We start from the raw sequence: 13,222 nt of genomic DNA on the forward strand, positions 1-13,222 counted from the left end.
CACAGCTCCCTTCCTTTCCCCTCTGGGTGCAGGGACAGCATTCAGAATAAATGTCTTCATCATGGCCATTTTACTCAGCACGAATTACTGGGAATGTCTAAATCAGATCATGTGTTGCCTCCTTTCAGAGCGAGGCAGGTCATGTTAGTACTTGCAGTGCTAGCAGTGATGCCAGGAGCAGTCACTGAATGTGAACAAAGACTTCTACCACAGAGGGAAGTAGCCAGGCTCCCGGAATTTCCCTTGGAAAGGAGCGTCAGGATCAGGCTGACAGCATCAGGAGCTGGGAGTGGGATGGGCGCAGTGAGAAGGGACTTTGGTGGGTAGTTTGCCAGGTGCCCATCAGACTCCACACTGGGGGAGTCCAGGTGACCCGGCAGGAGCTCTTTCTCTAAGGACAACGAAGCGCTGACTCAGGATCTCCAGGCCCAAGTAAGTGGAAGATTCAGGGACAAGGTCCTCTCTTCACAGATGGTTATCACTACTTCCATCTCTTCTTCCTTGTGCCTTTCAGGAAGTCTCTGATCCCTGCATTTCTAGAGTCTTGACAGACCTATGTTTGAAGATTATGAGATTTGGGGGCTCCAAAGGATGGGGTGACCTGAGAAGTCTCAGTCACCTCTAGGGAAAATCTTTCTTCAGTTTTTAAAAATCACCATAAATATTCCACAGTGAGGTATTTTTGTTTGTCTCTGTTTTTCCTTAATTGTGTGTGTGTGTGTGTGTGTGTGTGTGTGTGTGCGGGCGCGCACGCGCGCCACAGCAAATGCCGGGCTCAAATGCTAGAGTCTGTTTTGATCAGGAGCAAATAAAATATTATTCTTATGTATGCCATTTCTTAGTCATGTACTAGTAGTGTGAGCAGTCCCCATTGCATAGTACTCTTTGCAACTAGGATTCCTCTTCTCTAATATTACTAGTTAGGATGAAGAAAAATAAAGATAAACAGAAACACCTCACTGTGGAATATTTATGGTGACTTTAAAAAATTATATCTGTAGAATTATTGGCTTTCAAAATGTAATGTGAATGACCTTCATAAAAATATTTTCACTTAGTCACCCTAAACAGGTAAGAACATATACCAGAAACACTTGATTTAGCTTAAAAAAAATTTAGCAGAACAGGGGTGAATTTTACTGCTTCTATAATATGGGAAATTTTCCTATGATCCCCCTGGCTTAAAGATCTCTTTTTCTGTGATCTGATTCACTTTCCTGCCAGGTTAAACATGATTTATGTTAGATTTTATAGTCTTTTGTTGGCCTATTTGCTTTTTGTTTGAACATTTAAAAATCTTTTTATGTTAGTAAACTATTACATAACATAAAATTTACCACTTTAGTCATTTTTAAGTGCACATCCAGTGTGCATTTAAGGAACTGATTGTCTTGGCAGGATCTCCAGTCTGGCGTATGGGGCAACAAGCTCTCCTGGTTGACCATTCAAATGTGTTAAAGCCTGAGACAGTACTTTAGTGCACCTGGCTGAGGTGGTTTTACCTGCTAGACAATTAATCTGTTGCTTTAATATTCTATTTTTTCTTTTTACTAACCCTACCGTTTGTGGGGTTTAAGGAAGGTGGAATCTCTGTTCAATGTTATGGACTTTTGCCTAGTCTTGCATATCATGACATTGGAAACATGATCCCTGACCACTGTTCAATGTGGGTATCCTGCATGGTATTATTTTCATAACGCCCTAATGGTGACAGCCTGGCTTCCACAGGGACAGAGGAAAGCTTGGGTTAGGCCAAATACAGTGGTTACTTATACCAGGGCAAACTTAGAACCCTCATCTGGAGGGCGGGAGCCAATATAATCAATTTACCAATCTCTTACCAGTTGGAAATTCTGCTAGAACACCCCAGACTCCTTTGGCAGTTGCCTTGGATATTATTTAAAACATACAGGATATAAAATTACTACATTAACAATGTCTCTGTATTTCATTTTTGGCAATGTGCCATCCTACCTGACCACTCCTTTTGTGCACCCAATCTGCTATATCTACTGAAAGATCAGTTGCCAGGACACATACCCAAGCTAGGGCATCAGCTTCTTGTTGCCAAGGGGTGTCACATATTATAAGCAGGGACATGAAAGATAGTGAGGACTGCCTCAGGCTCTTGAAAGTAAATCCAAATATCTTTCTACCAATTCTGACCCCATGAGGGCTTATTCATGACCATCCACTCCTTGGCTTCTCATTGTCCAAACCAAGGGGTTCACCACTTCAGAGCAATCCAACTGTCAGTGCAAAGGTGAACAGCCCAGGGTCAACCTGAGTGATCACCAATCAAACTGCTCTGAATTCAGCCTACTGGCTTCTGTGGCTCATTTCTATTTCCAGACATCTGTATATCAGGCCCATAGCATGGCATTTTCACATTACTATAACCATTCACTGTTCATTTTATCATAATCCCCTAGCATTTAACAAACCTTTTTTTTTTTTTCCTGAGGGCAAAAAAGATGACTATCACATTTGTGTGCTGAGTCAAAAGCCAAGTCATTATAGAACTGGCAAAAAGCTTTCATGATTGGCTGAGAAATACCATTTCATTCTTCCATTGCTTTTACTGGCCATATAGGTCCACAAATATGTTTCTAACTGTGAGTCTTCCAGAACAGAAAATTCAGAGGGATTGTGCCAACTAAAGGGAAGAAAGTCATATTCCCTTCTAAAATGGCCACTTGGCTCATCACTCCAGACAGGCTAAATCTCTGTCTTTAGACTTTCCTTTGAACTAAATGTAACTGACTATGTCTATGTTTAGAACACTGGGACCTTGAGATTAGGACCTATTCCCTAAACAGACAGCCACTTTCCCAGCTTCCTTGGTGGCTCAGACAGTAAAGAATCCATTTGCATTTCAGGAGACCTGAGTTCGATCCCTGGGTCAGGAAGATCCCCTGAAGAAGGGAATGGCTACCCACTCCAGTATTCTTTCCTGGAAAATCCCATGGGCAGAGGAGCCTGGTGGGCTGTAGTCCTTAGGGTCACAAAGAGTCAGACATGACTGAGGGACTAACACACTTTCCCTGGGGAAGTAGTTCACCAAATGGAGTTTACAAACCAGAAGACAAATGACATCTAACCTGACAGGAAGCAATCTTTTAATGGGAAAGAAACCAGTGGCTGGACTTGGTGATTACAATGGCCATTCTTAAGAGCAAGGTTGCTAGATTTAGTAAATAAAAATTACAGGATGCCAAATATTGTACTGAAAGTATGTACACTAAAAAACTGTCACTGTTTTATTTGATATTAAAATATAACTGGGAGTCTTACATTTATCTGGCAACACTATTTGGCAGTCCATTACTGCAGAAAAAAAGATGTAGAGATATGTGATTTCTGCAACTTCTTGCTCCTCTTAACACTGTCTCTAAACTGGCCTCATTTCTTATCACAGGCATAATGGAAATGACAGGACAATCTTTCTCTAGATACTTTGTTGCCATGCTCCTCCTGCAGATGATAACACCAAGTTCAGGTATGAAGTTTTCTCCTACTCTTCTGAGCCACACCAATATCAAGTATGTCAGGGAAAACAAGAACCAAACAAAAGGAACCATTGTTTTCTAGATTTAATATGTAGTTATGTTATGATGATGTGTATGGTAAGATCCAGTTTATGGTTAGAAAAACTAAATATTTCTAATCAGCAAGTCTTCTTTATCATGTCCCCAGATTTTCCTTAGGTTCCATGGAGAAGAGACAAATAAATACCTAATACTTGCCCTTGAGAACTAAAATTCATATTTAGGAGACATTTAAGTACTATTTATACCCTGAGGAAGTGGTCTAAGTCACAGATCCATACTGAAATCCATGTGAATTATTAGCAAAATAAGGATGGGATAGGTTGGTGGAAACTTGACAGGTGATGAAAATTCACATTTGTAAAGGGATATATACAAAGCAGAAATAATAGTATACTTCACTTCGGTTCAGTTCAGTCACTCAGTCGTGTCTGACTCTTTGCGACCCCGTGAATCGCAGCACGCCAGGCCTCCCTGTCCATCACCAACTCCCGGAGTCTACCCAAACTCATGTCCATCAAGTCGGTGATGCCATCCAGCCATCTCATCCTCTGTTACCCCCTTCTCCTCCTGCCCCCAATCCTTCCCAGCATTAGGGTCTTTTCCAGTGAGTCAACTCCGCTTCAGGTGGCCAAAGTATTGGAGTTTCAGCCGAAGCATCAGTCCTTTCAATGAACACCCAGAATTGATCCCCTTTAGGATGGACTGGTTGGATCTCCTTGAAGTCCAAGGGACTCTCAAGAGTCTTCTCAACACCACAGTTCAAAAGCATCAATTCTTCGGCACTCAGCTTTCTTTATAGTCCAACTCTCACATCCATACATGACTACTGGAAAAACCATAGCCTTGGTTAGACAGACCTTTGTTGGCAAGGTAGTGTCTCTGCTTTTAAATATGCTATCCAAGTTGGTCATAACTTTCCTTCCAAGGAGTAAGCGTCTTTTAATTTCATGGCTGCAGTCACCATCTGTAGTGATTTTGGAGTCCAAAAAAATAAAGTCAGCCACATGGGACCAGATGCCATGATCTTAGTTTTCTGAATGTTGAGCTTTAAGTCAACTTTTTCACTCTCCTCCTTCACTTTCTTCAAGAGGTTCTTTAGTTCCTCTTCACTTTCTGCCATAAGGGTGGTGTCATCTGCATATCTGAGGTTATTGATATTTCTCCCAGCAATCTTGATTCCAGCTTGTGCTTCTTCCAGCCCAGTGTTTCTCATGATGTACTCTGCATATAAGTTAAATAAGCAGGGTAACAATATACAGCCTTGACATACTCCTTTTCCTATTTGGAACCAGTCTATTGTTCCATGTCCAGTTCTAACTGTTACTTCCTGACCTGCATACAGGTCTCTCAAGAGACAGGTTAGATGGTCTGGTATTCCCATCTCCTTAAGGATTTTCCACAGTTTATTATGATCCACACAGTCAAAGGCTTTGGCATAGTCAATAAAGCAGAAATAGATGTTTTTCTGGAATTTTCTTGTTTTTTCTATGATCCAGCGGATGTTGGCAATTTGATCTCTGGTTCCTCTGCCTTTTCTAAAACCAGCTTGAACATCTGGAAGTTCACAGTTCATGTATTACTGAAGCCTGGCTTGGAGAATTTTGAGTATTACTTTACTAGCGTGTGAGATGAGTGCAACTGTGCCGTAGTTTGAGCATTCTTTGGCATTCCCTTACTTTGGGATTGGAATGAAAACTGACCTTTTCCAGTCCTGTGGCCACTGCTGAGTTTTCCAAATTTGCTGACATGTTGAGTGCAGCACTTTCACAGCATCATCTTAATATATTTAGAGATAGGTAATAGAAAGCCTGTCTAGTCTTTGGCAAAATGCCAAAGAATTGATGCCTTTGAACTGTGGTGCTGAGACTTCTGAAAGTCCCTTGGACATCAAGGAGATCAAACCAGCCAATCATAATGGAAATCAGCCCTGAATATTCACTGGAAAGACTGATGCTGAAGCTGAAGCTCCAGAATTTTGGTCATCTGATGTGAACAGATGACTCACTGGAAAAGTCCCTGATGCTGGAAAAGATTGAGGGCAGAAGGAGAAGAGGGTGTCAGAGGATGAGATGACTGGACAGCATCACCAATGCAATGAGCATGAACTTGGGCAAACTCAGGGAGATGGTGAGGGACAGGGAGGCCTGGCCCACTGCAGTCAGTGGAATCACATAGAGTTGGACACAACTGGGTGACTGAACAACAACAATAGAAAACCTGAGACATCAAATGGAGTATAAGATTCAAACATTTCTAGCAAAAGCTGCTTATTAAATGACAGAAATCTAAATGATGCACATTTAGGTGGGATCCAGCCTTTGGCTAATAAAACAGTGCTGCTACCAATGTCTTTAAACATATATTTTTAGCATACCTGTGAGTACAAAGGTAGCAAATATTTCTTTTTTTTTTTTTTTTAATATTATTTTATTAGTTGGAGGCCAATCACTTTACAACATTTCAGTGGGTTTTGTCATACATTGACATGAATCAGCCATATAGTTACACGTATTCCCCATCCCGATCCCCCCTCCCACCTCCCTCCCCACCCGACTCCTCAGGGTCCTCCCAGTGCACCAGGCCCGAGCACCTGACTCATGTATCCCACCTGGGCTGGTGGTCCGTTTCACCATAGATAATATACATGCTGTTCTTTCAAAACATCCCACCCTCACGTTCTCCCCCAGAGTTCAAAAGTCTGTTCTGTACTTCTGTGTCTCTTTTTCTGTTTTGCATATAGGGTTATCGCCACCATCTATCTAAATTCCGTATATATGTGTTAGTATACTGTAATGTTCTTTATCTTTCTGGCTTACTTCACTCTGTATAATGGGCTCCAGTTTCATCCATCTCATTAGAACTGATTCAAATGAATTCTTTTTAACGGCTGAGTAATATTCCATGGTGTATATGTACCACAGCTTCCTTATCCATTCATCTGCTGATGGGCATCTGGGTTGCTTCCATGTCCTGGCTATTATAAACAGTGCTGCAATGAACATTGGGGTGCACGTGTCTCTTTCAGATCTGGATTCCTCAGTGTGTATGCCTAGAAGTGGTATTGCTGGGTCATATGGCAGTTCTATTTCCAGTTTTTTAAGAAATCTCCACACTGTTTTCCATAGTGGCTGTACTAGTTTGCATTCCCACCAACAGTGTAAGAGGGTTCCCTTTTCTCCACACCCTCTCCAGCATTTATTGCTTGTAGACTTTTGGATAGCAGCCATCCTGACTGGCGTGTAATGGTACCTCATTGTGGTTTTGATTTGCATTTCTCTGATAATGAGTGATGTTGAGCATCTTATGTGTTTGTTAGCCATCTGTATGTCTTCTTTGGAGAAATGTCTGTTTAGTTCTTTGGCCCATTTTTTGATTGGGTCATTTATTTTTCTGGAATTGAGCTGCAGGAGTTGCTTGTATATTTTTGAGATTAATCCTTTGTCTGTTTCCTCATTTGTTATTATTTTCTCCCAATCTGAGGGCTGTCTTTTCACCTTACTTATAGTTTCCTTTGTTGTGCAAAAGCTTTTAATTTTCATTAGGTCCCATTTGTTTATTTTTGCTTTTATTTCCAATATTCTGGGAGGTGGGTCATAGAAGATCTTGCTGTGATTTATGTCGGAGAGTGTTTTGCCTATGTTCTCCTCTAGGAGTTTTATAGTTTCTGGTCTTACATTTAGATCTTTAATCCATTTTGAGTTTATTTTTGTGTATGGTGTTAGAAAGTGTTCTAGTTTCATTCTTTTACAAGTGGTTGACCAGTTTTCCCAGCACCACTTGTTAAAGAGATTGTCTTTTTTCCATTGTATATCCTTGCCTCCTTTGTCAAAGATGAGGTGTCCATAGGTTTGTGGATTTATCTCTGGGCTTTCTATTCTATTCCATTGATCTATATTTCTGTCTTTGTGCCAGTACCATACTGTCTTGATGACTGTGGCTTTGTAGTAGAGTCTGAAGTCAGGCAGGTTGATTCCTCCAGTTCCATTCTTCTTTCTCAAGATTACTTTGGCTATTCGAGGTTTTTTGTATTTCCATACAAATTGTGAAATTATTTGTTCTAGTTCTGTGAAAAATACCGTTGGTAACTTGATAGGGATTGCATTGAATCTATAGATTGCTTTGGGTAGAATAGCCATTTTGATAATATTGATTCTTCCAATCCATGAGCACGGTATGTTTCTCCATCTGTTTGTGTCCTCTTTGATTTCTTTCATCAGTGTTTTATAGTTTTCTATGTATAGGTCTTTTGTTTCTTTAGGTAGATATACTCCTAAGTATTTTATTCTTTTTGTTGCAATGGTGAATGGTATTGTTTCCTTAATTTCTCTTTCTGTTTTTTCATTGTTAGTGTATAGGAATGCAAGGGATTTCTGTGTGTTAATTTTATATCCTGCAACTTTACTATATTCATTGATTAGCTCTAGTAATTTTCTGGAAGAGTCTTTAGGGTTTTCTATGTAGAGGATCATGTCATCTGCAAACAGCGAGAGTTTCACTTCTTCTTTTCCTATCTGGATTCCTTTTATGTCTTTTTCTGCTCTGATTGCTGTGGCCAAAACTTCCAACACTATGTTGAATAGTAGTGGTGAGAGTGGGCATCCTTGTCTTGTTCCTGATTTCAGAGGAAATGCTTTCAATTTTTCACCATTGAGGGTGATGCTTGCTGTGGGTTTGTCATATATAGCTTTTATTATGTTGAGGTATGTTCCTTCTATTCCTGCTTTCTGGAGAGTTTTAATCATAAATGAGTGTTGAATTTTGTCAAAGGCTTTCTCTGCATCTATTGAGATAATCATATGGTTTTTATCTTTCAATTTGTTAATGTGGTGTATTACGTTGATTGATTTGCGGATATTAAAGAATCCTTGCATTCCTGGGATAAAGCCCACTTGGTCATGGTGTATGATTTTTTTAATATGTTGTTGGATTCTGTTTGCTAGAATTTTGTTAAGGATTTTTGCATCTATGTTCATCAGTGATATTGGCCTGTAGTTTTCTTTTTTTGTGGCATCTTTGTCTGGTTTTGGAATTAGGGTGATGGTGGCCTCATAGAATGAGTTTGGAAGTTTACCTTCTTCTGCAATTTTCTGGAAGAGTTTGAGTAAGACAGGTGTTAGCTCTTCTCTAAATTTTTGGTAGAATTCAGCTGTGAAGCCATCTGGTCCTGGGCTTTTGTTTGCTGGAAGATTTCTGATTATAGTTTCGATTTCCTTGCTTGTGATGACTCTGTTAAGATCTTCTATTTCTTCCTGGTTCAGTTTTGGAAAGTTATACTTTTCTAAGAATTTGTCCATTTCATCCAAGTTGTCCATTTTATTGGCATAGAGCTGCTGGTAGTAGTCTCTTATGATCCTTTGGATTTCAGTGTTGTCTGTAGTGATCTCACCCTTTTCATTTCTTATTTTGTTAATTTGGTTCTTCTCTCTTTGTTTCTTAATGAGTCTTGCTAATGGTTTGTCAATTTTGTTTATTTTTTCAAAAAACCAGCTTTTAGCTTTGTTGATTTTTGCTATGGTCTCTTTAGTTTCTTTCGCATTTATTTCTGCCCTAATTTTTAAGATTTCTTTCCTTCTGCTAACCCTGGGGTTCTTCATTTCTTCCTTCTCTAATTGCTTTAGGTGTAGAGTTAGGTTATTTATTTGGCTTTTTTCTTGTTTCTTGATGTGTGCCTGTAATGCTATGAACCTTCCCCTTAGCACTGCTTTTACAGTGTCCCATAGGTTTTGGGTTGTTGTGTTTTCATTTTCATTTATTTCTATACATACTTTGATTTCTTTTTTGATTTCTTCTATGATTTGTTGGTTATTCAGAAGCGTGTTATTTAGCCTCCATATGTTGGAATTTTTAACAATTTTTTTCCTGTAATTGAGATCTAATCTTACTGCACTGTGGTCAGAAAAGATGACTGGAATGATTTCAATTTTTTTGAATTTTCCAAGACCAGATTTATGGCCCAGGATGTGATCTATTCTGGAGAAGGTTCCGTGTGCACTTGAGAAAAAGGTGAAGTTGATTGTTTTGGGGTGAAATGTCCTATAGATATCAATTAGGTCTAGCTGGTCCATTGTATCATTTAAGGTTTGTGTTTCCTTGTTGATTTTCTGTTTAGTTGATCTATCCATGGTTGTGAGTGGGGTATTAAAGTCTCCCACTATTATTGTGTTACTATTAATTTCCTCTTTCATACTCGTTAGTGTTTGCCGTACATATTGCGGTGCTCCTATGTTGGGTGCATATATATTTATAATTGTTATATCTTCTTCTTGGATTGATCCTTTGATCATTATGTAGTGTCCTTCTTTGTCTCTTTTCACATCCTTTATTTGGAAGTCTATTTTATCTGATATGAGTATTGCGACTCCTGCTTTCTTTTGGTCTCCGTTTGCGTGAAATATTTTTTTCCAGTCCTTCACTTTCAGTCTGTATGTGTCCCTTGTTTTGAGGTGGGTCTCTTGTAGACAGCATATATAGGGGTCTTGTTTTTGTATCCATTCAGCCAATCTTTGTCTTTTGGTTGGGGCATTCAACCCATTTACATTTAAGGTAATTATTGATAGGTGTGGTCCTGTTGTCATTTACTTTGTTGTTTTGGGTTCACGTTTATACAACCTTTCTGCATTTCCTGTCTAGAGAAGATCCTTTAGCATTTGTTGAAGAGCTGGTTTGGTGGTGCTGAATTCTCTCAGCTTTTGCTTGTCTGTAAAGCTTTTGAATTCTCCTTCATATCTGAATGAGATCCTTGCTGGGTACAGTAATCTAGGTTGTAGGTTATTCTCTTTCATTACTTTCAGTATGTCCTGCCATTCCCTTCTGGCCTGGAGGGTTTCTATTGATAGATCAGCTGTTATCCTTATAGGAATCCCTTTGTGTGTTATTTGTTGTTTCTCCCTTGCTGCTTTTAGTATTTGTTCTTTGTGTTTGATCTTTGTTAATTTGATTAATATGTGTCTTGGGGTGTTTCGCCTTGGGTTTATCCTGTTTGGGACTCTCTGGGTTTCTTGGACTTGGGTGGCTATTTCCTTCCCCATTTTTGGGAAGTTCTCAGCTATTATCTCCTCGAGTATTTTCTCATGGCCTTTCTTTTTGTCTTCTTCTTCTGGGACTCCTATGATTCGAATGTTGGGGCGTTTCACATTGTCCCAGAGGTCCCTGAGGTTGTCCTCATTTCTTTTGATCCTTTTTTCTTTTTTCCTCTCTGCTTCATTTATTTCCACCATTTTATCTTCTACCTCACTTATCCTATCTTCTGTCTCCGTTATTCTACTCTTGGTTCCCTCCAGAGTGTTTTTGATCTCATTCATTGCATTATTCATTTTTAATTGACTCTTTTTTATTTCTTCTAGATCTTTATTAAACATTTCTTGCATCTTTTCAATCTTTGTCTCCAGGCTATTTATCTGTACCTCCATTTTGCTTTCAATATTTTGGATCATTTTTATTATCATTATTCTAAATTCTTTTTCAGGTAGATTCCCTATCTCCTCCTCTTTTGTTTGACTTGGTGGGCTTTTTTCATGTTCCTTTACCTGTTGGGTATTTCTCTGCCTTTTCATCTTGTTTAGATTGCTGTGTCTGGAGTGGGCTTTCTGTATTCTGCAGGTCTGTGGTTCCTTTTTATCGTGGAGGTTTTACCCAGTGGGTGGGGTTAGACGATTGGCTTGTCAAGGTTTCCTGATTAGCGAAGCTTGCGTCAGTGTTCTGGTGTGTGGATCTTGATTTCTTCTCTTTGGATAGCAATGGAGTGCCCAGTAATGAGTTTTGAGATGGGTCTATGTGTTAGGTGTGACCTTGGCCTGTCTGTATGTTGACGTTCAGGGCAATGTTCCTGCGTTGCTGGAGAATTTGCGTGGTATGTCGTGCTCTAAAACTTATTGGCTCTTGGGTGGTGGTTGGTTTCGGTGCAGGTATGGAGGCTTTTGTACGGTCACTTATTACTTAAAGATCCATGTAGTCAGGAGTTTTCTGGTGTTCTCAGGTTTTGGGCTTAAGTCTCCTGCTTCTGGATTTCAGTTTTATTCTTCCTGTAGTCTCAGGACTTCTCCAACTATACAGCACTGATAATAAAACTTCTATGTTAATGGTGGAAAGTTTCTCCCCCGTTAGGGATACCCAGAGAGGTTCACCGAGTTACATGGAGAAGAGGAGAGGGAGGAGGGAGATAGAGATGGGCAGGAGGAGAAAGAGGGGGACTCAAGAGGAGAGAGACAGATCTACGAAGTTGTCTGATCCCAGAGTGTTCTCCGTAGCCCAGACACCCACAAAGATTCACAGAATTGGATTGGGAAGAGAAGGGGAAAGGAGGAAATAGAGGTGTTCTGAGGTAGAAAACAGAGTCAAGATTGGGAGAGAATAATCAACACACTCGTGAATAAAAATGGGAGCTGAATATTGGATTCTTAAATGTTCACAATTTATATCATATACTGAAAAACAAAAATTAAAAATCTAGAGTAGAGGTTAGACTCTTAAAAATACTATATTAAAAACAAAAACCAAAACACACAAAAGAAATTTTAGAAATATATATGAAGTTTGGTATAAAAATAGGGCTTCTCTTCTTCTTCTTCTTTTTTTTTTTTCCCTTTCTTCTGTAAGGTTATAGTGGATTGAAAATGAAAATTAAGGCGTAGTAAAAGGAGTGCTAGAGGGCTTTAAAAGAAATAAGAGAAAAAGAAAAAGAAAATAGAAGAGAAGAAGAAAAAAGAACAAAAAAAAAGAAGAAAAAGAAGAAAAAGAAAAAAGAAAGAAAAAAAATTGTTTTGCCTAATTAAAAAAAATTGTAAAAATCTATGAAAGTTAAGGAGTAATGGGGGAGTAATAAGGAATTTTTAAAGGAAAATAAAAGAGAACCAAGAAAAAAGAAAAAAAAATTTTTTTTTCCTTACTTAAAAAAAAAAAGAAAAGAAAAGAAAAGAAAAAGAAAAAATATATCTAGGAATTTCTCTGGAGCTGTTGCGGTCAGTGTGGGTTCGGCTCAGCTTCAGATAGCTCCTCGTTCCAGCTTACACTTCTCGATATCTACAGGCCCTTCCGGTGTAGTCAGTCGGTGGTTTCTTCAGGGATTTTAATCAGTTGCACCGGTCCCTTCTGAAGCGGTTCCCTTTGTTTATTTGGGTTCTGTTGCCGGTCTCTTCCGCGCCTAATTTCCGCCCTGACACAGGGGGCGGAGGTGGATTCTTATTCAGGTAGCTAGTTCCGTCGCGCTGCTGCAAGGGGCTGTGCGGGGAGGGGCTGTGCGGGGAGGGGCCGGCGCTCCCGGGAGAGGCTTGCGCTCTTTTCTCGGTCTGCGCTGCTCAGGCTCCGGGCTGTTCTGTCTGAAGCGCGCGCCACGCTGCGCGCGGCTCCAGCCCTCGGGCGATTCACAAAAGCGCGGCACACAAAGCTGGGCCCGCGCTCCGGCCCCACGCCGCCCGAGCGGCCCAGGCAGCCAGGCGCTTGACGGGCGCTCTCTCCCCGGGTGCGGCGCGTCTTCTGCCCTGCGCGGTCCCAGTCTCAGTTCCCGCCGGCGCCAGTCGGGCGTGCGCGCCCTCTGCCCTCCGCGTCCCCAGCCCCAGTTCCCGCCCGCGCCGGTCGGGCGCCCGCCCCCTCCGTCTCGCCGCGACCCTCCCGGCGGACTTCGGCCGCCCAGAATCTCGGTCCCTTTGTTCTGCGAATGGCCGGCAGTGTGTTCG

At 40.6% G+C, this 13,222-nt stretch overlaps 1 protein-coding gene across 2 annotated transcripts in view; it reads left to right on the forward strand.

Moving 5' to 3' along the window:
* The first annotated feature begins 238 nt into the window (after positions 1–238).
* Positions 239–13,222, forward strand: part of LOC136164368 (putative selection and upkeep of intraepithelial T-cells protein 1 homolog) — a 39,781-nt gene continuing 26,797 nt past the window's right edge. The window contains exons 1-2 of one of the 2 annotated variants that reach the window (XM_065929242.1): positions 239–432; positions 3,419–3,499. In XM_065929242.1, coding sequence (XP_065785314.1) covers positions 3,424–3,499 — 76 coding nt within the window. In that variant the 5' untranslated portion in view covers positions 239–432; positions 3,419–3,423. The remainder of the gene's footprint in view (positions 433–3,418; positions 3,500–13,222) is intronic. The other variant, XM_065929251.1, reaches the window with a different exon arrangement.

The sequence above is a fragment of the Muntiacus reevesi genome, chromosome 1 (genome assembly GCF_963930625.1).
Source record: "Muntiacus reevesi chromosome 1, mMunRee1.1, whole genome shotgun sequence".
In the NCBI taxonomy this organism is placed as follows: domain Eukaryota; kingdom Metazoa; phylum Chordata; class Mammalia; order Artiodactyla; family Cervidae; genus Muntiacus; species Muntiacus reevesi.